The following is a 25,235-nucleotide window of genomic DNA, read 5'->3' on the forward strand; positions in this document are numbered from 1 at the left end:
TGTGTGTGTGTGAGTGAGTGTGTGAGTGTGTGAGTGTGTGCGCGTGCATGCTAAAAGCACCCGTGCTTGCGGAGATGGCGCTCATGGCCGTGGTTCTGTGGCTTTCCCGTGTTCTCACTTGGGAGACAGTTTTTCCTGCTCTTCTTAATGTGGTTTCCCCAACTTCACCTTCGCTATTCATTTCTCCTTTGGTTGCATTTCTAGAATTTTTTTAAGTCAAATTCCTTATTTAAAATCTGAACTGGCTAAATATGTACTTCTGCCTGTACAGAATATAGCAAATCAAATGGCCTTTGCACTTTATAATAAAAATGTCAAATAACTCTCTCATTGTGAACCTGTTAGTATTTGCATTCCGGTTTGGCTTCTGTTCTAGTCCCTTTCAATTAAGCTTTTGAACTATAAGGCTTTAGTTTTTTTCTTGGCATTTTGCACGTAACAAGTACTCCACAAATATTTGTTGAGTGCCATTTAATCTTCCTCTATAATAGCGTGAAGATGACTTTGTGAGCACAGATTTGTATTGTTCTGAATGAAAGCAGCAATGTGAGCAGAGCAATATTTCTGGCAAAGTCTTTCCTGGACATATAATCTGTATTTGAAATGGTTAAGAAGGTAAGACGATTTGAGTGAGTGAGTTTTCTGTCAACATAGGTATCTTCTGAGGAGCCAGGAAACTGCCGGGTTTGATAGGTGTTTGTTAATTTCCCTATGGCTAATCTTGGCATGAAGTATTACAGTGATCAGACATGTCATTGATTAACTCTGCCATCTTCGTGCATTTAGCCAAAATCATTATTTTCTCAACTATTCTGAATCTTTCTGTTTTGCTGGACAATCCATTGTCAGACATCAGAAGTTATGCAGGACTTGGTGATGTCAGTAATTCTGGCTCAGCTATCAGACCTGGGGATGAGATGGTTTTTCTAATTCCAACATCCAGGTTTCCCTCTGTTCTTTTGTTAGGCTTTTTAACCTTCTCTCTCTGTGTGGATTGCATAGTTTTTGCCATGGTGACACAATCAGTAGCACTGAGTGCTTGTGATAAGATGAGTCATGCAGTCACATCCAGATAGCCTGGTACACATCCCGGATAACCTTTTGTTTGTCCGAGTACCTGGAGACGGGAGCATAAGCAAGTGTGGGCTAGCATCAGACGAGACAGCCTCGACGTCTACCGTAGGTCCCTACCTTTGCCAAAAAAGCACTGCTTCCATAATGCCTTCACCAAGCAGGATCGATTTTATGTTCTTTGGTGTTTATGGTCTCTGTTTTTCTCCTAAAAGAACTGTGCAGATCTTCACTGAAAAGACAACTGCTTGCTGTGTGTTATCTGATGTTCTTACTTATGCCCTCACACCAGTGTCAGGTCTGTCTGCCTAATATTGATATATAAATGTAAGATGATGTGTCAGCTTTGGCTGCGTAGTACCCATCCATCTTGCCAACCTTGTTAGTGGGCAAACATTGAGGTAATTAAATTTGATCTTGTTACTTTGTTACAGCCTTTACACAATAGCTTCTCTTTTTTTAAGATTTATTTATTTATTATTTTTTTTTAAAGATTTATTTTTATTATTTTCTTTTAAATTGGAAAGGTGGATATACAGAGAGGAGAGACAGAGAGGAAGATCTTCCGTCCGATGATTCACTCCCCAGGTGAGCCGCAATGGCCGATACTATGCCGATCCGAAGCCAGGAGCCTCTTCCGGGTCTCCCACGCGGGTGCAGGGTCCCAAAGCATTGGGCTGTCCTCGACTGCTTTCCCGGGCCACAGGCAGGGAGCTGGAAGGGAAGCGGGGCTGCCGGGATTAGAACCCCCCCGGCGCCCATATGGGATCCCGGGCGTGCAAGGTGAGGACTTAACCACTTGCGCCACCACACCGGGCCCAGATTTATTTATTTTTATTACAAAGTCAGATATACAGAGAGGAGGAGAGACAGAGAGGAAGATCTTCTGTCTGATGATTCACTCCCCAAGTGAGTGCAACAGCCGGTGCTGCGCCAATCCGAAGCCGGGAACCGGGAACCTCTTCCAGATCTCCCACATGGGTGCAGGGTCCCAAAGCTTTGGGCCGTCCTCAATTGCTTTCCCAGGCCACAAGTAGGGAGGTGGATGGGAAGTGGAGCTGCTGGGATTAGAACTAGCGCCCATATGGGATCCCAGCATGTTCAAGGCGAGGACTTCAGCTGCTAGGCCACGGCGTTGGGCCCTACAATAGCTTCTTAAACTTTACTGGATAGAGTCATCCGAGGCACGCATCAGGCAGATTTGGACATATTCCCTTTGATCTCAATTTGCGTTTGATCCCAGGCTGGGGAAACTATAACAGGCACCCTCATGATTCTGAGAAATGTATCCCTTCAGTGACTCCCCAAACTCTAGCTTGAAGTTCAGAAGCCTTCCTGTGGTCCTTGGCACACCCAGTGCCCAGTCCTTTGCCTTCTTCATCTTCATCACCTGTGGCTTCAATGCACCTGCTGTGATGATTCCTGTCCTTATTCTTTTTCACATCCAGTTGTCTTTCCTCCTGGAGTGTCCTTGCGTGGCTCAGGTTACCCCTTCAGACTCTGTTTACACCTTCGACTTACAACATGATTCATATAGCACATTGCAATCATTTGTCTACGTATCATTCATTGTTCATTGGTTTTGAGCTCCATGATTAGAGATATCATTTCTTATTCACCTTTGTATTTTCAGTGCTTTGCACAAGCACAGGATTTAATTGAAGTAAGTGAAGTCATATTATAAGTGTGAGATTCAGAAAGTCTTGATATTTTTCAACTTTATATTTGTGTAGTATATTATCACATTTCTTATGCACCTTAGCTTGCTTACCTGTAGAATAGAAATACCTCATTTCCTACCTTCCTTGTAGTATCATTCATTCAATTCAGAGCAGAAGTTTATACAAAAGAGATTGGTAAGATCAATGCTTAAAGAATTCCATACAAATAAGATGTGGAAGAACTGCCTTTGGGATATTTCTTGAAGGATAGAGAGAAGTAGGTATGATTGGACTAACATTAGGGAGATTGAAGCGGTTACAGGTGAAATTGGAGAGTTGGGCAGCAGTATGTGCTGAATAATGTTTTGTACTTTGCAAATAAATTTGGGTTTCCTTGTTGTGTGATGAAATGCTGCCTAAGCTAGAAAGAAACATGATCAGATGGGAGGAGAATTGAGATAGAAGAGGGGTCAGCTAAGGGGATTTATAATATGATGACAAAAGAGTTGATTAGTAATTTAAAATAATTTTACAATATTTTTGTAATACAATGGACATTTGATGAGATGGCTTGACGTGCTGTTTGGGGTGCCATACCTCACATTTGTGGTGCCAGTGTTTTTAAGTCCTGTTCTGTTCATGATTCCTGCTTCCTGCTAATTGGCACCCTGGGAGGCAGTAGCGAATGGCTCAAGTACATCTCTTTGGGGACCTGGACTGAGTCCTGGGCTTCTGGCTTTAGCCTGGCCCCATTCCAGCAGTTGTAGGCATTTGGAAAGAAGATTTCTGTTTCTCTGCCTTACAAATAAATAAGGATAAATAAATAATTATATTTTTAAATCTAATTTATATGAAAGGCATGGAGAGAGAGAGAGATCACATTATCTTCCATCTGCTGGTTCACTCGCCAGTGAGCACAGCACTTCTGGTGAGCGAGCTTGAATCCAGGACCTCTGAACTCTGTCCAGGTTGCTCCTGTAGTGAGTGGGTTTCAATGCACAAGCCATCCTCTGCTTTCCCAGGTGTTTGAGCAGGGCTCCAGGGATCCCAGCCTCCGATTGGCACTCTCAGGAGTTGTCAGTGTCACGGGTGATGACTTAACTTGCTACAGCACAAAGCTGGTTCCTTAAAAAGTTTCATAAAATTCTTTGTTCATTTTTCTAGGTACTCTGATAGACTTAAGGTTGTTTAAGTAAGATATAATTACTCCCAGATTTTGAAATGGCCCCATAGTATAAAATGTAGATACTTGAAACAACTGATTACACAAATATGACAAAGGCATAAAAATATGTTACACACAGTAGGTGTAAAATGGAAACTGCATTCCTTTTAGACGAAACTTCTTAGGAAAAATTCACATCTTTTTCATCGCTACTTACTGAGATTCAGTTGACAAATATTGTGTATATTCATGTTGTGTAATGTAATTTGATAGGCATATACTGTGCAACGTGGTACAGTATTTGATATCAGCCTGTAGTAGGCCATGGCATTGTGCCAAAGAAGTTTACATTTATTCTCCCTAGCTTCATTTTCTTATGAAATAGCGTTTGGTTATATATAAGAAAGAAACACAAAATGTTCTATCACACAGTAACCAAATGCTATTAACATGTTTATCTTTTCTTTCAAGTTCTCCTTGCTGTGCTCATATGTGTATTTAAACGTTAAGCAAATGAAATTTGAAATGGACGGTACATGTGGATGTGTGTGCCCAAGCATTATTTTTTTTCTCAAAATTTGAAATAACCCTTTGTCCTGGAGGTAATTTGTACCGAAAAGCCATGCTTTGTGATGGTCTCAGTGTCCCATGGCCATGCTCACCTTCCTGTTTCTTGTTCCTAGATGACCGTGTTTGACTCCCACCTGTTTCTTAGACGGTCAACTGTTGGCTGCCTTTGGTGGGTCCTGTTGTCTGTGTTTCTGTAGAGGACAGGATTCTGGAAATAGCTGTACTACATCAAAGCACGCTGATGTGCAGGTTTCAGGGTTGTCTTGCCAGGCCAGTCCTCTGCATGGCTGGTTTTTAAGTCCACGCCTGTGTAAGTGGTTTTATTTTCACTCAGCTATTGTTAGCGTTTAGTATTTGCCAGCTTTGTAACGGAGTCTTGTGCTCGTTTTTGGCTGCTGGTGGAGCAGATTTTCCTCCTATTTGTTGACTGCTGGTTCCTTGTACTTTGAATTGCCCTTGACATTTTTTTTTAAGATTTATTTATTTTATTGAAAAGGCAGGTGTATAAAGAGGAGAGACAGAGAGGAAGATCTTCTGTCCGATGGTTCATTCCCCAAGCAGCTGCAATGGCTGGAGCTGAGCCAATCTGAAGCCAGGAGCCTCTTCCAGGTCTCCCACGCGGATGCAGGGTCCCAAGGCTTTGGGCCACCCTAGACTGCTTTCCTAGGCCACAAGCAGGGAGGTGGATGGGAAGTAGGGCTGACGAGATTAGAACCGGCGCCCATATGGGATCCCAGCGCGTTAAAGGCGAGGATTTTAACTACTATGCTATCGTGTCGGGCCAGCCCTTGACCTTTTTAAATTTTTTCTTCCCTTTCTTTTTATTTGGGCATTAGTATCTGTCTTACCTGTTTTAAGAAATATTCATATAGAGTACAGTTCTTTGTCAGTATTAGTTATGGCTCATTTTATTTCTACTCTACTTCTTACTTGTTGTTTAACAGGTTTTTTTTTTTTTTTATAGTGATCTTTACCTTGAAGGATACTTAAAATGTCCATTTTCATCTGAAGATCAAATGTTCATTTATAGTTTTGTTTTTCAGGAATTTTACATTTTCCATTTCTTTTGACAGTTCATTATGATGGAAGTTTTTTTTTCTTTTTTTTTTTTGCTTCAACTGGTTTTTTTTTTTTTTTGGAAGTTTATTTTTAAAGATTTATTTACTTTTATTGGATAGGCAGATTTACAGAGAGAGGGAGAATCAGAGAGAAAGATCTTCCTTCTGCTGCTTCACTCCCTAAGTAGTCACAAAATTGCCAGAATGGAGCCTGTCTGAAGCCATATTCTTCTGGGTCTCCACGTGGGTGCAGGGTTCCAAGGGTTTGGGCTAACCTCAACTGTTTTCCCAGGCCACGGGCAGGGAGCTGGATGGAAAGTGGAGCTTCCAGGATACAAACCCATGCCCATATGGGATCCCAGGCATACAACGAGCTGGTTTAGCTGTTAGGCTATCGCATGGGGCCCAATGAAAAATTTTTGACGGAATGTAATGATTTGATTTGTGCTTCCTATGTCCCTGGCTTTCAGAAATAGCCTTGGACTGAGGCACAGCTGGGGGCAGTGAAATGTGCCTTTTGTAGCAAGGATGGGGATCCCACATTTCTGCGATCAGAAGAAAGAGGAATGATTGCCAGGGATCCCCTGGTTCATGCGAGTGAGACCCAGGAGGCACAGCACACCTCACAGGAGGGTGGAGGCGCTAACCGCACACACTCGGTTCCACAGGACACGCGGTTACAGGCAGGTAGAGACGGTGTTAAAGCCGGTGGGAGGCTGGCCCTGCTGATGACGGCAGGAAGAGACCTGCACAGAGGGGACATTTCTGGGATGGAAGATAATGAGCGAGGGCCGCCGACCACGTCGGAGTCTGGGCCAGAGCAGCAGGATGTTCCTTAATCTGCCAGAGAGAGGGGCTTCTTTATTCTTTGACTTATGTACTCTCTCAGCAAAAACAGCACTGGCAGACGCTGCACAGAGGGGCTGCGGTTCCCACTGGAGGAGTCTGTGACAATCAGTAAATCTAGCTAACAGGGTGGGAGTGGGGGTAAGAGGAGAAGGGGGCATGGCCAGAAGAGAACACTTTTAGGATCTAGCAGACTTGAGCAAGTTCTGCATTGAAGGACGGGGATCTAGTGACAGGTAAATGAAGGCAAAGCAGAGAAAGGAGGCTCGGATGGGGCAGTAACTTACAAGGAGCTGTGACTGCCATAGACCTGCTATTCTTCCAGGTGGAACAGTAGCTCTTCCCCATAGACAGAGTTTGCTTGGAAATCATTGAATTAAATTTTAATCTGTTCTCTGAGTAAAACGACTCTTGGCTTCAAAACTACACTTTTGTTTCCTGACAATTTGACACTGGTTTTGGGGGAGAGTTCTCGTGATTGTGTAAGCGCCTACCTTTTTCATGCTGTTGACTAGCAAAGTTACTTTGCTACTTTTAATGCTACATGTTCCTCAAAAGGCAGCTGTACAAGCATTTTGACTCTTGTATTTATTGTTCATGAATAAATATAGGAAATGAAACACCTTTGGTGATAACCATCTTCTTAAAAATGTTTATTGCAGGGGAATTTACCTAAATATTCTCATAACTCCCTGATGGTTCAAGCAATAAAGACAAACCTGACAGACCCAGACATCCACGTGCTTTTCTTTGATGTGGAAGCGTTGATTATTCAACTGCTGACTGAAGAAGCCTCTAGGCCGAATACTGCGCTTATTTCCCCTGAGAATTTGCAAAAAGCATCTGGCAGTTCAGACAAAGGGGGCTCTTTCCTAACTGGAAAACGAGCAGCAGTTCTCTTCCAACAAGTGAAAGAGACTATCAAAGAGAACATAAAGGAGCACCTCCTGGACGATGAAGAGGAGGATGAGGAGGTAATGAGGCAGAGAAGAGAAGAAAGTGATCCCGAGTACCGGGCCAGCAAATCCAAGCCATTGACCCTCTTAGAATATAATTTAACTATGGACACTGCCAAGCTGTTCATGTCCTGCCTTCACGCCTGGGGTTTGAATGAAGTTCTGGATGAAGTCTGCCTCGATCGCCTTGGAATGCTGAAACCCCACTGCACAGTATCCTTTGGCCTCTTATCAAGAGGAGGCCACATGTCATTGATGCTGCCTGGTTATAATCAGTCAGCTTGTAAGCCACCCCACGGGAAAGCAGAAGCAGGAAGCAAGCTGCTGCCAACAGAGGGCATAGGAAAGGGCACTTACGGAGTGTCAAGAGCCGTCACCACACAGCACCTGCTGTCCATCATATCGTTGGCCAATACTTTAATGAGCATGACCAATGCAACCTTCATTGGTGATCACATGAAGAAGGGTCCTACCAGGTGTGACCAAGATAATTTTATCCTTAAGCTTTAAGAAGGCGAACCTGGTTTGTGTGTGTGTGTGTCCTTGTTTATTTATTGTCTGTTCTTTGCATTTCAGCATTTAAGTACCATTTTAGAGTTTCCAGTTTAAATTATAGAACACAGATGGGTCTCCAGTTGCCTGGGTTGAAAAGTTTTGTATGCATGCAGACTACTTAGTAGCTATTGAAAAAGAGAAAGAAACAAAGCATTGAGGGATGAGTTGGGCCTGTAGGCCAGCTCTTGGGTATAATTAAAATGTATGTTTTTGGTTGAAATGCCTCTTCTCACTGTAAATTTTATATGATAAATCATACATCTTCAGTGATTGAGTTCAGAGTTTTCTGAAATACACAAGATGTTTTAGTAGGAAAAGAGGAAAGAACTCTGTTTAAATCTAAGGGTACTATTTTGATATTTTTAGAATATATAAACTGAATTGCTGTGTCACATTACCAAACTTAAGAAGATAGCTTTTAATTGTACTCTGAGTGTTTATGACAAGAGCAACTTTTGTGTGTTTGTATAACAAGTACTTCTTTAGCCCTTGCTTATGCTGGGCTCTGTGGTAGGTTAACGCATTGGTGTTCTTAGCTCCGGAAGCTAGGTACTTTTTTTGTTTGTTTGTCTCAGATAAGAAAAGAGAGACACAGAGGGGGGAAGTAAGTTGCCCAAAGCCATACACCTAGTCAATGGAAGAACTGGGATTCATGGTATACCTCTGGGTACAAGACTGTTTAATGCCATGATAGATTTTGAGATTTTAAGACTGAATCGTTTTAAACTCATGTATTGTTCCATGAATTTGGACCAGTGGTACTGGGTATTTGAAAATATCAGCATGCTAACATTGAAGAATAAAGGACTAAGTAAAATATTAATCCGTTAGTGGTGGTGTATTGAAATATTCATAAATATTTCTTAAATGAATATAAACAAATTATAGAAGTAAACTTTTTATATATTCTGTGCTTATCCTTTGTTTTAATATATTAATGTTTGAAATAGAAAAAGATATATGTAGGTAGACAGCCAAAGAAAATACTGTTTTTGGAAGAGTAACTTGAAAATGTTTTATAGGTGTTTCATGATTCATTTGAAACCAGAAAACTTAATATTTTCAACAGTTCTGGAAATAGGAAAATGTAAAAATACATACATGTATTTTTTATCTTTTTTTTTTTAAGGCCGCCTAGACCAAGCACCCCTGACCTTTCTAAGGCACGGGGTTCCCCCCCAACTTCCAGTAACATTGTGCAAGGACAGATTAAACAAGGTAAAATTAAATCTTATTAAGTAATTAACATGACATTTCATCTCTAGAAACTGAGGAGGCTTTAGCTAATGTATAATCATAACATTTTGTTTGTCTCAGATTGTTAAAATAGAGAAAAGTTGTTATATTCCAGATGTAAATATGGATAATTAAGATGTCAGTTAAAAATAAATCGGATTTATTTAGAAATTGATAAATGAGCATATTTCATGTAATTTTATTTTACTGTCCTTGGCCTAATTTTTATGCATTAGGAGCACCTTAACTTGACAACACTGGTGTTTTAATTGTGTGTATCTTAGGTTTCAAAGTTATATCTGTTTTAAAGGACTGTTTCAATTCTTGTTGAAGCTAATCTACCATTTCCATGTAGCTTTTGCATCGTGCTTAACCAGTGCTAACCCTTGTTAGACTTTTCTTCTCTTCTTTATTTAAATCATTAGATACTTTAGCTTCGATTTATAGCTTTGTTTTTCACTGAGAGAAGGGAAAAGCATTGAAGTCTTCTTCCTTCATTATTTACCACTATCTATTTCTGAGTATAATTTTTAATAAATAATGTGAATTATTTCTGAATCTATCTCCTGTATTCTACTCAGTACAAGTGAGCTAGCTACAAGAGTTGGGGAGTCACTTTTGCCTGGGCAACAGTCCTTAAGGCTCAGAGTTGATGAGAACTCTCAGAGTGGTAGAAGTGAGGAGGCAAGAAGAGGAACTGGTGATGGTTCTGCTGATGGATGGTGATGTCCTAGAGTTTTTCCTTTTTCCCTGGACGCTGTTGTTTTCTTTTGTTGTTAGGTTGAAACAATCAAAGAGTGGGGCTTTGAGGTTTCTTAGATACACTAGAGCCCATGCCCATGAATCAGGAGGTTTCCAGGAGGTGGTTGAAGGGGACCTTCCTCACATGCATGCGCTGACTAGTACTTGGCTGAGTACTGGACGGTGACCCATTGAAGCCACTGTCTGTGCAGCTTCCAGGTGTCTGTTCTGTTCTGAGATGCTCAGCTTTGTCCCCTCAACTTAGGGAAAATGCTGTACGCCTGCTTGGTTCCTTTTGCCTTAATCTTGGCCTAGGAATGCTCTGTAGACAGTAAGAGCAGGCATCCACGGGGGCACCGTGTTAATCTCCTGTGTCTTTCACTTCGCTGCTGGATCCCCAGTAGCTTGAAAACTTTGGTTTGGTGTATTTTGTCTTTTTGTTATTGGTTGTTTTAGACAGGATTATAATTCTATTACTTATTACTCCATCTTGGTCTGAAGAGAAAATTCTTTTCCTTTTATTTTAAAATGTCAAAAGCGTACTACTACCATGCGGAGATTCTTCTTATGATATGGAATTTTAGCCCACAGCGTTATCATAGGGTGCAGTGGAAACTCGCTCACGTCGGTCTGTGACCTGTTTGACTTTGGTTAGTGATGGCGTCCTGTGGACACAGTCAGAAGCTCTGGATTCCCGAACCTGCACCTTTTCCACAACAGCCTGTGTTTATTTTTCTACATTTTTTAAAAAATATCTTCCAGAATATACAGGGCAGATCCATGGGAGATGTGTTTCCCTTCATTTAGCTCATTTCAGACTTCACTTAAGGTTGACTCCTGTGGAGGTGTTATTTACCACCGTCACCTGTGTTGTCTTGCCTGGCAGCTGATGTTTCTTCCTGAACTACACGTGTTTTCCACCCTTCACCTGGTACTCCTGGTGGATAGAAGCATCTCAGTACAGTGTGTGACATAGTCAGGTTGGATTTGCTCAACTGGCCAAGTCTGAGAACTTTAAAGTTGAGATGCTTTAATATTGCTCCTCTCAGTAAAACATTTGTATTTTCAGGATAGTGAAGAGAAACTGAGAATGGAGTCTTTTTCTAAGGCATCTATTTAAGGCACAGGTTTAGGGATGTGTATCTGGAAAGCGCCTATGTTTGTCTCTTAAAGTAGTGGAGATCAGGGTGTGTCCTGAGAGAAAACTTTACATAGTAAAATACCTGAAGCTGCTACTATGAAACTCAAGTTCTATTTAAACAGTGAGCTGAGATTACGGTGGAATGATGTCTTCACCAAATATTTGTACATTTTCTGTCATTTGACAACTTTTTGCAAGGTTAGAGATTAGTCTGATGTTTATTTGTCGAATAGTTTATTTTTTTTAAACATTTATATCATTGTTATTTGAAAGGTAGAATTAGAGAGAGATCTTTCATCCACTGGTTCACACCCAAAAGGCCATTATGACCAGAACTGGGCCCATCCTAAGCCAGGGCCAGAAGCTTCTTTCAGGTCTCCCGAGTGGTGCAAGGGGCCCAAATACCTGAACCAGCCTCCGCTGGTGTCCTAGGTTGTGGCAGGGAGCAGGGCTGGAAGTGGAGCGGCTGGGCCATGAACCAGGACCCATACCAGATGCCGGCAGTGTGTATGCTGCAGAAGAAGACTTGGCCTGTCCTTTTGATTCTTAATCATGGAGAACTCAGTTACTAATTTTAGATATCAGTAATGAGGGAGACCTTTTACAGAAGAATAAATTTTCTTTAATTCATTTGCCTGGAATTTCAAGCCAAGATAAAATCGTCACTGCAGAAATAAAAGAGCCAAGGGAAAATTATCATTGCAGCTGAAGCTGTTGCAGGTCTGGTTCGCTGACACGATTCAGGGGAAATGCAGACGTCATTAAATAACATTGTGGCTTTCAAACATCAGACTTTGGTGGGTTACTTTGCTGTGTACATATTTTTCTCAGAATGCTTGATTTAACTTAGTTCATTCTGTATGTTAGGTCCTTGTCCTGCCGCCCCCTCGTGCTTTGTGTGGTCCTTCTGCCCGCCCTTCTTTGTGCTGTCTTCTCGCTGTGTTTTAAGGATATCCATTCTTTCTGACAATATTAGAACATTGCAATATTGATTCTGAATGGGGTATTTGGTTAGTGGTTCCATATCTGCTTGAAAGGGTCCAGATTATTAATGAATCCATCATTTAAATAATGGCTCTTACACATATTTTCTCTATCAGCACTATGATGAATTGTGTGAATGAAGTTACAATATAAACAAATGATTTTTGTAGCACATACCATGAACTTTCCTCTGTGTTTCATTTGTTCTTTGTAACAACTGACCATAACCACTGTGGTCATGTTTACCAACAACATTGCAAGGAACTGTTAGGGATTTCTTTACAATATGAAGAGTGTCCAGAAATAACACTGTAAGATTTCACAGAAACTCCAACTTTGAGTAAGTAGTTCATTCAAGGTTATCATAGTTGCTGAGTTAAATTTTTTTAGTCATATATCCAAATTCAACTTTTCTTTTATGATCTATTATACATGTTTTCCTCTGTCATTTCTTACAACTTTTCTACTTAATTTAACAGCTTTGTTAGTTGTGTTTCAGGAGTAAAAATATAATTGAACTTCCTAATAGCAACCCAAACCAAGAGAGGATAGAGGATGGACTCCTTAAAAATAGGAAACAAAGGTTATTCTTTTCAGTTCACATTTCTTCATATAAATTATCAAATAAAAACGCAAGATAATTTCATTGTCCGGCATTCATGGTCTATGTGTAAAGTGCATTGTGTTTGGCTCTACCAAGATTACTGATTTTTAATTTTTTTCATGTTAACTTTTTCTTCTCTTTCTTGTCTACCTCCCTCTTTCCTCTTGCTTCCCCCAAACATCCACCAGTGTACACTTTTCACCATTTAACAGTGTACTGAAAATGATTCATCTTTAATTTTATTCTTTGTAAAATCTTTTAAGTATTGCATTTGTTTTTCTGTACATTTTGGGATTTTGTTTTTTCATATGAAATTATATTGAAATGGCCATTGACATATTTGTTCTGAGTGTGTAACTAGTGAGATCGAAACCGATTGGTAGACAACATTTATCACCCAAGATACGTTAGCTTTGCGTTGTACATGTCTTTAATATCACTCTAGGAGCTGAGAAGAGTTGGAATTAGATATCAAATGAGGTCTGAAATGCACCTTTCAGAGCAGAAACTGTGGGTGTTGTTATACACATACATATGTATATGCTGTCTAGGGAATCCGTGGCAGATGTGCATATGTATGTTGTCACTGGAGTTCATTTCTTTATTTTATGTGAAAACAAGTAGTTGATGAGGCTCCCTTAGTTGCATAAAGGACACTGCCAGGTGAAATAATAGAATTTGTGGCAGTTCTGCAACCATTTTGAAGCTATGCTTGAATTCTTTTCTTATAAATTTTGCTATTCTTTAATAAAAGAAACAGATTAGTGAGTGCCATGGCAACTTTTTGCCTGTAAAAAAGCAGATGTTCAGTTATGTTTCATGTTGTGAATCTTGGATATTCAGTGTCAGTTGTAATGCCTTAGCTTCATCATCACTAACATTGGACTTTTTATTTTGGCAGCATTGTGCAGGTTTTTTTGTTTCTTTGTTTTTCCTAGTTTCCGTTGCTGAATATTCTGTGCATGAACTGTTATGAAAACTGTGGCAGAGTTTAATTTCTCATTTGTGGAAGAAGTTCTGAATTATGCGGTTCAGTTGAGGGTTAGAATGTGCGAAGTTTTTTTTTTCTTTTACTGGTGATGTAGAAATTTTGAATGTACACTAAGTTTGCTTGATGGCTGTGACAGTGTTCTTAATTTGGAATACTCAGAAACATTAGTAAATAACAAGGGTAAACGCCTTCTTTCTATATGAAGTATCACTTAAACAAGACTCTAAAATTTTAGTAGCTGCAATGGGTTATTTTCCTCTTATTAAAAATAGCTGTGGGCCTTGTAAGAGGCCTCAGTTGAGGCTGTTTTAAAAGGAGCAACCTGAAATTTTTAGCTAGTAGAATAACAGCATGCTGTAAAATTATTATTGTGTCCTGTACTAGTTAAAAGAAATAGTCACCTTTCAGTAATCCAGTCACTTGTAACCATTCTCGTAGAGTTATAGTAAGTTAAAAAGGCTGGCATGTTTTAAAGGGCATTTTAATTTGAGTTTTAGTGGAATTGCTTAATTTGTTGATTATGCACACAGGAGATTAGCATTCATGAACACAATAGCTCCAATAACATGTGTAGAAATTATAGACTGGATTTCCTATTCAATTAGTTAAGCAAAAAGATCGTGTTACATTCTTCCTCTGAAAAAGAGCTGTGTAGTGACCGGTATTTGTCTGGTGTAGCACTTCTGCTAGTGGCATCTCCTGTTTCCGCTTACATCCCTATGCCTGGACTCAGGGCTGTGCTTTCTCTGCATTTCCTGATTCTCTCTTCCTAGTGTCTGTAAGAATTAAAGGTAAAGTCGCATAAAATTATCATAGTCTTTTGAGGGCTGATAATTTTCCCATTTTGTTTGTTTAGAAAAGTGAAATGACGTGCAGGTCCCAGTTTTAGATGCCACCAAAGGCACTTTGTGAGCATTTTGGTGAATCAGTAGCGAAAATTTGAAAATCTCTTTGCCACTCCCTCTGTATGGGGAGTGGATATCTTATAGGTCATAATGGATTTTGTAAATTAAAATGATAGGAAATGGAAAATACATTATTTAGTGTTATTATATAGAAATGTTGGAGTTCTTAGATCTTATAGAATGTATGTCTAAATACAGCTCTATTTAATAATTGTAATATTATAGCATCATTGTAATCTCATAAGAAATAAAAAAAGTCAAAGCAGTAATGACTTATTTTCCAAATACAGGTTTCATAAGTGTAAGATGGGCTACTTAGGGTTTATGCAGTTATATGTCATTTTTGGGGGAGGGGTTACTGTTCATAGTATATTTTTAGTTCTCCTGCTTACCTCACACGTGCCTGATTGACATTATGATGCATTCGTGTGGAAATTATGAAAAAGTTGTTTTCATGCAGCTGTCCTGTGGTTACAAAAGAACTTCACTGCATGAAAAGCAAACATATCATTCAGCAGACAATGGCTAATCTGTTCAGGAGCCCAAACCTATTGCTGTTCAATGACAGAAGAAAGGAGAGGGATTAATTTGAAGATGCTTGTGCATGACATATGGTAATTTCTCCATAGGAAGGAAGTGTCAAATGGTGACCTCTAAATCTTAGCCTTGACCTCTAGTTGTAGAATGTGTGTGCCATACGGTCCTTCTGTTTTTTCATATGATAATTTAAGCTGAAACATTTTCCTGGCAACATAACTTTTTTGGGCGGAGAGGGGAGACGGAGGCTGGCATGTGCACTGAATAAGAATTATAAAAATTTGCAATAATCAAATTTTGTATATGTGGCATTTATACTATAAAACATTTGTAACAACAAATGACATTATGTTATAAAAGTTGGTGTATTTTAAATTGTTTTTGTACAGTGAGTCTGGAAGATTAAAAAAACAGAACAAGTAGCAGCTTGAGGTGTTTAAAATAGTTTACATTTAGTGGTAGTCAATATATTATTAGGATAAAACATAATTAGCAATATGAAGACCGGAGTAAACTTTTTGGTTTTGTTCATATATAATGTGTTACTGGTTTTTAATTGTTGGAGAGTTATGTCTTACATAGCCTGTATCATTTGTTTATAATGCTAGATAGACTTTAAGATGAATTGTGATTATTTCGTAAAATACCTCATTTCCTTGCCAGCATCTTTGGTGATAGTAGTCGTCTGATTGAAGCATCATTTTTTTTTCTGTTTTACTTTCACTATATTTTGCCAATTCTGTTATTTCATTCTTCACTAATACTGAGCTTTTTTTCAGAAACTGCTGTACCTCAATTCTCTCCTCTTTCTTTCTTCTGTCTTCCCCTGCAAAGCTGCTGCACCTGTCGTTTCCGCTCGGTCTGATGCTGACCATGCCGGCTCTGACCCTGCTTCCACTGCTGCTTTACATACCTGTTTCTTAGTAAATGAAGGTATTCTCTCTCAACTTTCTAACAACTTCTTTTGATCTATGCTTTATTTTAATTGACGTGTTCTTTTGTCTGACTTACACATTCATCTCCTTTGTTATATATTGGATGCTAATGGTCCCATTTTGTGACTTTGCTAAAATCAGTGACAGCGATTCCTGTAAAATGCTGGTAAAGAAGCAGGTCGATATTAGAAGGTGAATTGGTTTTCCTAAGGATGTTGTCATGTGGTCTCTACTGTTAGTACTAATGAATTTATTTTGTGTGTATCATTGCTCTGTGACAGGTACACTTTGCTGTCTTTACCCACTTATTTGCCCTGGCTAGAGGGGCTTTATGAGGGAGTCTCAATTTACATTTTCTTTTGAAGTGCATTCAGTTTGGTGATTGGCAACGATGATTATAGACTGGCAGGAATTCACATATTTATCCTTCATACGATTTGTGTTTTAGATGAAGGCAAAGGTTCATCATTTCAGTGTTTGAGATCTAGTTAGGCTACCATTTTATTCTTGTAGTATTTCACAAGCAGAAAGTATTTTTGGAACTTTGAAAATGTCAGTGGGGTCTACAAAACCTTGTTCCCTAAGATTATTTTTACTTCCTGGAAGCTTAAAAGAACCTCTGAGCTCTGAGTTACAGCCACTGTCTTCTCTGTGGTCTCGATCTTTGTCTAATACATAAAGGAGAACATTTACCAAAACTGTAGAGTGTAACAGAGGATGGTTGTGCCTCTTCACTAACGTTGAGTGATGTTGTATGGCGTATGTTGTAGGAACCCCTCCCTCCTTTGGTGAGAAATCCTAGGAACCTAGAAGTGTAATTCCATTGTTTATTTTATTTATCCTAAGACTCTACTAAAACCGAGACTGGATTTTAGCAAAAAAAAAACTTAGGTATATATTTGTTAAGATGTTGTGACTGTAGTCATTTGGTGATTTGAAAATAAGCTGTCAGATTTTAGGCCTTGGTGAGAATCATCTTCATAACAGTTCAGAAATATACTTTGTATTTCTGTGACACTTTAAAAGACTTCTCAGAATTACTGGGCACTAATGTATACACACGGGCGTACCTACATCTCTGTGCTGTAAATGAATTACAGTTTTAACTGTGTGTGCCTATCATGTTAATGATTGTAAACACATACTGTCAGTTGGTGACAATTTTCTCACTGAGAGGATACATCTTTAAATAGCTGGCTCATTTAACTGTCTCTCTCTTTAAGTGCATTCACTCCCTTTTAACAATCTCAGTGGTCATTGAGTTTTATGTTAGGGTTTTGTTTTTATTTTAGAGTCTTTCAGGACACTGATTTTCTATGATCAGAGAGAATTCTGTGTTCACAGATAATTCACCTTGTAGTATGGCAGGAGACCCTTTTTTCTTTTTGTATCCATTCTTAATTATTGGTTTTTAAATGTTATCCCCAGGAGGCAGTGATAATTATGTGAGTTGTGGCCTCATACATAATTTGGGAAGAATGAGGCATTTATTTTAAATGGGTTTTTTCAGACGCCTTTAAAATAGAGTTGAAATGATTATCTGAAAATGTGTCCTAAATTTTTAAAAATATTGCAGTGGTGTACAAGTGCTTTTCATATAATCAAGTTCCATTTTGTAGATAAGGATTTTGAGACAAGCAACTCATTCTCATATATTATAGTGAGTGGGGTTTAAGATTTGATACATTTTGAAATGTCAGGTTTTTACTTTGTGGAATATCTGAATGCAGTTTCTTCTAAAAATTGGCATTATGTTATTTATTTCAGTTATGATTGTGATTAAACATCTGATTCATTTTGTAAGAAAAGGGATCAATAACTCCCTTAATCAAAGACCCTCTGACAGAGAAGGGGTGACATCTCTTTTGGCCAGCACAATGGCACACCCAGATGGCCTGTCCTCAGTGACACGCAGCTAGCTTTGGAGAGCTGCATGAATGACTGACAGTATGTTCAGTCACCAGGACATGTTTATTTCCAGATTTTCTCATCCCTTCATGCATGCTTAAACCAGGAGGTACTGTTTGGAAATGTGGTTTCCTTTTTAATTCAAATATAATCTGTCTGACAAGGAGTTTTGTTTAAGATGATGAGAATTTCTTACAGGTACCAAATACATACTTTAGGAAGAAACACCTTTTGTATAATTCTTTTTACAAAATATGATAGTATGGTGAAATCATTTAAAACATATATAACACTATAATCATTTATAACAACGGTCAGCCTGCCTCTTGTTGTTTTTTATGTACTTTGGTGAAGAAGAACTTTTGACTTAGGGAATGCTAAAATGTTTAAAATATTTGTGGCATGTTGCGTTTGAACAGGATGGAGTCAGTTGGCTGCTATGCATTGTGTCATGCTGCCTGACCTGCTGGGACTAGATAAATTCCGGCCTCCACTTCTAGAAATGCTGGCTCGAAGATGGCAAGATCGATGCTTGGAGGTAAAGTAGAGGTGATAGGGATGGAAAAACAGCAATGTTGAAAAAGCATTGGTCATAAACGAATTTAAAGCAAAAAGGGTTAATGTTTATTTATTATGTAATAGAAAATGCAAAACAGAAATAGAAAATGAGGAATTGTGATACCCCTGTTTTTCTCTTAATTTACTTTTTTTGTATACATTCTGAAACTGTTTCTTTAATATCAATTTCTATACCAATCATGCACACACATACACATGCACACATACGTCTACCTCACCCAAAATCACACGCCCAGAATAATCGAATCAATCAGATTCCAAGCCAGTGGCCATCTTGCAGTGGATGCTACTGTGTTATGGTAAAAGGCTTTGGAATTAGAAGAGAGCTGGGTTTAAATATCAGTCCCACCAATTATTAACTTTGTGACCCTGGGCAATTTACTTAACCTATTGCATTCTCATTTGTAAAGGAAGGGTAATGATATAGTCCTCCTGGGATTGCTGTCAGGATCAAATAAGATAATGCAAGTAAAACAGTAAGGCTAGAGCTGCCTGACACATGGTAGAAACCCCAGTAAATGGTTGCTAGGATTTTGTGTTAATGAACTTTGCTGCCTGAGTTATTATTTTAGAATTTAGTATCACTAGCAACTTGGGAATGTTACGTATTTTCCATGTTCTGTCATTTGATCTGTGCACTTGTACCCAAGTAGTAGTTTTTATCATTCAAGATTGTTAATTATCCAGAATCCAAATAACATATTTGTTTCTTGATCTCTTCCTTTCACTCCAAGTGAAATTGCAGCATACTACAATTCTGAGTTTCCATTGAGTAGTAGTTGAATTTACTTTAAAAGCCAGTCATACAGAAACACAATTGTCTTATTCAAATTCCAACACTGAGGTTATATCCCCAGTGATAAATAATTAATAAATTGATTGGTACAGCACTTAATAATTAACTAGATTTCTTCTTTTTAAAAGGATTTATTCATTTTTATTTAAAAGGTAGATTTTGCAGAGAGAAGGAGAGAAACAAAAAGAGATTTTTCCATCTGCTGGTTCACTCCCCAAGTGGCCCTAACAGCCATTGCTGAGCTAATCAGGGGCCAGGAGCCAGCTTCCTGCAGTTTTGTCATGTTGGTTGAGGGCCCCAATGCCTTGAGCCATCTTTCACTGCTTTTCCAGGCCATAAACAGAGGGCTGTAACAGAAGTGGAGCAGCCAGGACATGAAGTGGTATACCCATAGGGAACTAGCTTGCCTAACTTCATGTCTGTGATACTTTTGCCAAAATAAAACTAAACTTGGAGCAGAGAAGAAAAAGGTGCATGCAACATTGGAAGAATTGTAAAATTTCAAAAAAATGATTTTAAAAGTTGTGCCATTACATAGTATAATGGACCTCGTTATTTGTCAGAACTTATTAAAGTATATCTAAAAAATGCAAGAATCATGTCGATTTATTGGTTTGTATAAATAATACTGTCTAGCATATATACTGTAAAGAAACTCATTAGATACAACTACACTTTGTCAGGCTAAAAGGAAAATTTCATTGTTCTGACAGTGACTTTTCACAAAAGTTCTTACTATGTATTTGTTGTTAATCTGAGAATCAGAAAGAGAAGAGAGAAGGCTGTCTTCTGCCAGCTTATTCCTCAAATGTCAACAGTGGCTAGAGCTTGGCAGAGTCTGGGGCCAGCAGCTAGGGATATGATCTCTGTTTCTCAAATGGCTTACCCAAAACCCAGTTACAGAGATAGCTGGTAGCTAGAGCTGATAGTTGAACCCAGGCAATCCAGTGTGGTCCATGGGCACCCTGTCCAACAGACTGAACATCTCTTCCAAAATAAAATTAAATGAATTTTTAAAAAAGGAAACAATGTATAATTGTGCAAGAGTGCTTTGACAAATAAAGCAGTGAACCCAGTGCTTATTAAATGTTCTAACATAATCTTGTTTGTTATTGTTAAAATATTTTTAATGAGATGATTAAAATGTGCCAGCATCCAGTTTATTCCGTTTCTAAGCGTTTAATTCATTAGATGGTTAGTGATTTTTGTTGTTGTAAATAAATATGGTTTTTATGGTGTCTGCTTTTCTTTCCTTATGGACATTCTAATTTATAGCTGTTCCGTTTACCTTATTTATTTATTTTTTCCCCCTTTGGATCTGTGATTGTCCTAGGTAAGAGAAGCTGCCCAAGCCCTTCTTCTAGCAGAACTGAGAAGAATTGAGCAGGCAGGCAGGAAGGAAGCTATCGATGCCTGGGCCCCTTATTTGCCTCAGTACATGGACCACGTCATATCACGTAAGAGTTCTGGTGTTTTTCCATGATGCTTTGTAGGTATGTGACAAAGGTGTGTGTTCTCGAGAGCTGTATGCTCTTGCCTGTCAGCAGAAGTGAATCTTTATCCAGACAGTTCTCAACTTCTGCTCTTCCATTTTTTCTCCAAATTCTGTCCTCTAAAGTTTGGTTTAAAAAAAAATTGAAGTTGTTTAGTATTAACTTATTCACTAGTGAACGGATCTCTTGTAAAATTAATTTCCGATCAAAAAGAATCCTGTCCTGTTGGGTAGTAGCCTCTGTCTGCCCATCACATTGAGGTAGGGGCTGCCAGCTTGCTGGATGCAGATGTGATACTATTCTAGCAAAAATGCAAGGGAGAATCCTTACAAAACAAACATCTGGAGAGTTAAACAGTGTACTTTTGAAAATAAAATTATTAAGGATTTTGATGTTTGGTTTCTCTAAAGACTACAACTTCACTGGTTTGGGAAAATTTGTTGAAATATCTGGTTTTTGTTGTATTTATTTATTATTTGTATTTTTTTTGCAAAGTAAAACCATTGCAATCATGCTGCAGATTTGATGCCTTGAGGAAAAGTTATATAATGCTGTCATGTTTTTGGTCCTTTGAAAAAAGTAAGCTTTATAGTTTCTTCAATTCTTTGTTCCTCTAACAAATTTAGAATTAAAATTTTAGATTAAATTGTATTAATTATAAGATAAATTTGTTTCCACCTTTTTTTTTCATTGGAAAGTGAGATTTACAGAAAGAAGGAGAGACAGAGAGAAAGATCTTCTGTTAGCTCGTTCACTCCCCAAGTGGTCACAACGGCTAGAGCCGAGCTGATCCAAAGCCAGGAACCAGGAGCTTCCTCTGGGTCTCCCACATGGGTACAGGATCCCAAGGCTGTGGGCCATCATCAGCTGCTTTCCCAGGCCACAAGCAGAGAGCTGGGTGGGAACTGGAGCGGCTGGGAATCAGCACCCAAATGGGATATCGGGTGCATGCAGGGGTGAGGACATTAGCCACTAGGCTACCATGTGGGACCCATTTTTTCAGCTTTTTAAAGGTGCAGTTTCAATACGACTTACAAAGAACTATTTAATATGCAAATATGGTCTAGGTTTTAGATAGATTGATTTTAAAAATCCTATTTGCCTATTTGAGGTATTCTTGGTGATAAAATACTCATAATACATATCAAGGTAGAAGTGTAAGATCATGCAAGAAGGAAAATGGAACCAAAATCCAGAATTGATTGTGGCTGTTACCCCTGGCCCAGCTCACCCAGAAGGTTACCAATGATGGCTGAAGTGGATGTTTAATTAGCATATGACTTTAAGCACTTATTAACTTTTTTAGTTTTATCACATAAAAAATGAAGATGATAGTTGGACTTTATAGAGTTAAAATGAATATGGAATAAATTTATATTTGTTGAGTTCATGAAATAATACCTAACCCAGAATAAGCTCCATTTGTATGTTAAATAAATAGGGGTGGGTCAGGTGGCACAGATGGTTAGGCCACTGTTTGGGACACCTGTGTCATCCCATGTGGGACTGTCTGGTTCAAATCCTGTTACTGCTTCTCATTCAGCTTCCTGAGAACGGGTCTGGAAGGCAGAGGGTGTAGGCCCAAGTACCGAGGGCCTTGTCCTGCTGGAGAGCTTGGTGGAGTTCCTGGCTCCTGACCTGGCCGGGCCCAGGCCTAGCTGTTGTAGGCATTTGGGGATTGAGTCAGTCATTGGAAGATCTCTCTGTTTTTCTGTTATAATTATAAAAGTATAAATGTGTAATTTACTTGTAGCCGGATCATCACACATTAAAATTAAAATCCTTATTTGTTGGAATTATAGCGTATTTAATGAGTTCATATTGGTTTTCATTTGCTTATTGCAAATTCCATGTAAGGTATTAGGATCTTTAAAATATGTATAGGAAAAAAAGAAAATAAATATGTATAGTATTAAAAAAAGTTTCTATCATTTAAAAAAAATGTGAGCAAGTAATATTGGGTTGAAAGAAGCTCTGCTTTTGAGTGTGCTCGTGAGCAGTCTGAAACAATATTATTTGTGCATAACTAGTGAGCACTGACTTTATGATATTACAAAAAATATTCAGGTACTAACAAACCTTAGTAAATAAAGATTCCCAAAGTTTTTGGGGGACTGTCATGATAGTATTATAGAATAGTTTGAAGGTGAAACCAGATAATAGTAAATTGATAGAGATTCTCTTAACAGGAGAAAACTATCGTGAAAATGTTGAGAAACATTTAATTAGAATGAACTAGTGTGGTAAAATGGGGGAATCAACTTAAGTAGAATACGTAGTCAGAAGGCTGTTATAGAAACAAAGATAGGACCCAGATTTAAATGTAAACAAGGCAGAATAAAAAGAATTTCTAAGTTTGGGTGACTGCTGGCATATAAAGGTCTAAGAAAAAGATCAACATTGAATGTGGTGTTGCATTCTTGACAGTCCAGAAGGGAGGTACCATTGTGTGGTTGCCATTTGTATTCTGGAAAGCGTACAATGACTCAGCCACAGGGGAAAGCTTACTGTTGCCACAAATATCTCTCCGAAGCAGTGGAAGTGCATATGTAGTTAGGCAGGGTGTCTGTTAGTTGGGTCCAGAAAGGATTAAAGATAAGTGAAATAATATAATGATAATACCCTCTCATTAATTGGACACCTTCTCTTACCGCAGACCATTGCTTCCTCATTAATTGGACACCTTCTCTTACCGCAGACCATTGCTTCCTGTTTGATCTGTATTGTTTCATGTAACAATTGAACAGTGATCCTGTAAAATAGAGACTCTTGTTCCCATCCCCATGTCTCTTCCCCAACACCTTTTTTTTTCTTTAATGACTTAACTGAAACTAGGAGAGATTAAAGAACTTCCTGAGGGTGCCTGAGTCACTTAGTGACGGTTGGAGTCTGAAGCTCAGGCTTTTAACCACTATTTATTCTTTCCAGTTTGCTGCCAGCAGGCTTAGTTCCTTAATGAGAGTGGAGTTGGAAGAATGAGGAAAGATATTGGGTTTAACTTTCACTTTCAGACAGTGTCCCTACCAACCATATGTCTAATAACAGCCAGAAAATGGAGCAGAAATATTACTGCTGAAGTTAGACAACTGTTTTCTTATGATTTCCATAATTTCAATAAGTATAAACTAGATATTCTTAGGTCAAATTTAAATCTGTCCAGTTATGTAATTAAGTCTTTTGTATTTACAGGACTCTGCAGTGCTTTATAAATTGACGATTGCCCTGCTTAAAATTTTTAATCTCGTCATTTATCATACTTTATTTTCACAAACAAAAAAAAAACTGGCATTCATTCTTCACATAACTAAAAATTTACACACTAACAGCTCTTGGTATACCGCGCTAATGTATTCTGGAAGTCTTATATTGACTGAGTGTAAAATTAGTTTTAGTTTGCTTTCCTGGGAGCTTTCTATTTTAATAAAAGGATGTCAAGCTAAAGGAGTGGGGATTCTGAACGTATGAAAGGAGAAGAAAGCATACAACAAATGAGGAATGACCACATAGGGCTCTTGAACAGATTTGCTGTCCGAAAGGATCAAAAGGTTATGGAGCCAGCTGGTGGACAGCCCACACCTGCCCTTCCACGTAGCTGTAGTGAAATCGCCTCTCCCTTTGTCATGAATGCTTGACGATGTAAAAGTTACATCAGGAAATGTTCATAGAAACTTAAGTCTATTTCCATAGTATAGGAATGGGCTTAAACACGAAAGTAGGCAAAATATTAAAGTGTGTCTGGTAAATACACCAGTCATTGGACTTTACTCATTCTAAGCACTTAGGGATATTCCTAAACAACATGGGCTATTCTTTTGTCAGAAAGCCCCTGAGCTGGCAGACTACGGGAGCCCTTCAGCTTAGAGATGAGGATGCAAAGTTTTAAAGTGGATACTAGCTTTCTCTGAGTTCACAGGAGATGATTGGGTTGGGTTAAAGCTGACAACAAGTCAGCTGGTCTGATTGACTGGGGTGTTTTATTTAAGTGTGTTGTATAAAAAACAGCCTTTTGCAAGTTTGAAAATATAAAAGAGAGCAGTGGACCTGATCCAGTTGTTCCTCTGTGGACTATTGAGGACAGTAAATGAGAAACTTCTTATAAAGTATCCAGCCCAGTGCCTAATAGACATAGTGAGTGTGGGCTGGCAATTGCCTTTTCTTTCCTAACCTGGTTTCTATAGTTCTGTTCTCCTTATTGCTGTCACCTCACAATTTACTTTAATTTGTATTGCCCAGAAATTCTGACAGTAGACTAAGGTCACTGGGGAAGGAATAGAAGCCGTAGCCTTAACTGAAAAACCAGCTGACAGCTTTTCCTAGAGCCCAATCCTGACTGAGCTGTAAGAGAATTGTGTGTTAGGTAATGGAGGACTACTACTAAAGCATTTAGGAAACAATATTTTATCCTTCATTCATTTTGTGAGTATGCCAGGATTTGATACCAAATTGCTGATGAGAAAATTTGAAGAAACACATACTGTGTGCTTTGGAATACTGACATATGAA

General features: G+C 38.7%; 1 protein-coding gene across 2 annotated transcripts in view; it reads left to right on the forward strand.

Moving 5' to 3' along the window:
- Positions 1-25,235, forward strand: part of WDR7 (WD repeat domain 7) — a 266,103-nt gene that overhangs the window by 52,854 nt on the left and 188,014 nt on the right. The window contains exons 14-18 of one of the 2 annotated variants that reach the window (XM_040985029.1): positions 7,034-7,803; positions 9,012-9,100; positions 15,856-15,954; positions 18,284-18,402; positions 20,573-20,696. In XM_040985029.1, coding sequence (XP_040840963.1) covers positions 7,034-7,803; positions 9,012-9,100; positions 15,856-15,954; positions 18,284-18,402; positions 20,573-20,696 — 1,201 coding nt within the window. The remainder of the gene's footprint in view (positions 1-7,033; positions 7,804-9,011; positions 9,101-15,855; positions 15,955-18,283; positions 18,403-20,572; positions 20,697-25,235) is intronic. The other variant, XM_040985030.1, reaches the window with a different exon arrangement.

The sequence above is a fragment of the Ochotona curzoniae genome, unplaced genomic scaffold, assembly GCF_017591425.1.
Source record: "Ochotona curzoniae isolate NIBS_2020 unplaced genomic scaffold, NIBS_Ocur_1.0 contig_43, whole genome shotgun sequence".
Taxonomy (NCBI): Eukaryota; Metazoa; Chordata; class Mammalia; order Lagomorpha; family Ochotonidae; genus Ochotona; species Ochotona curzoniae.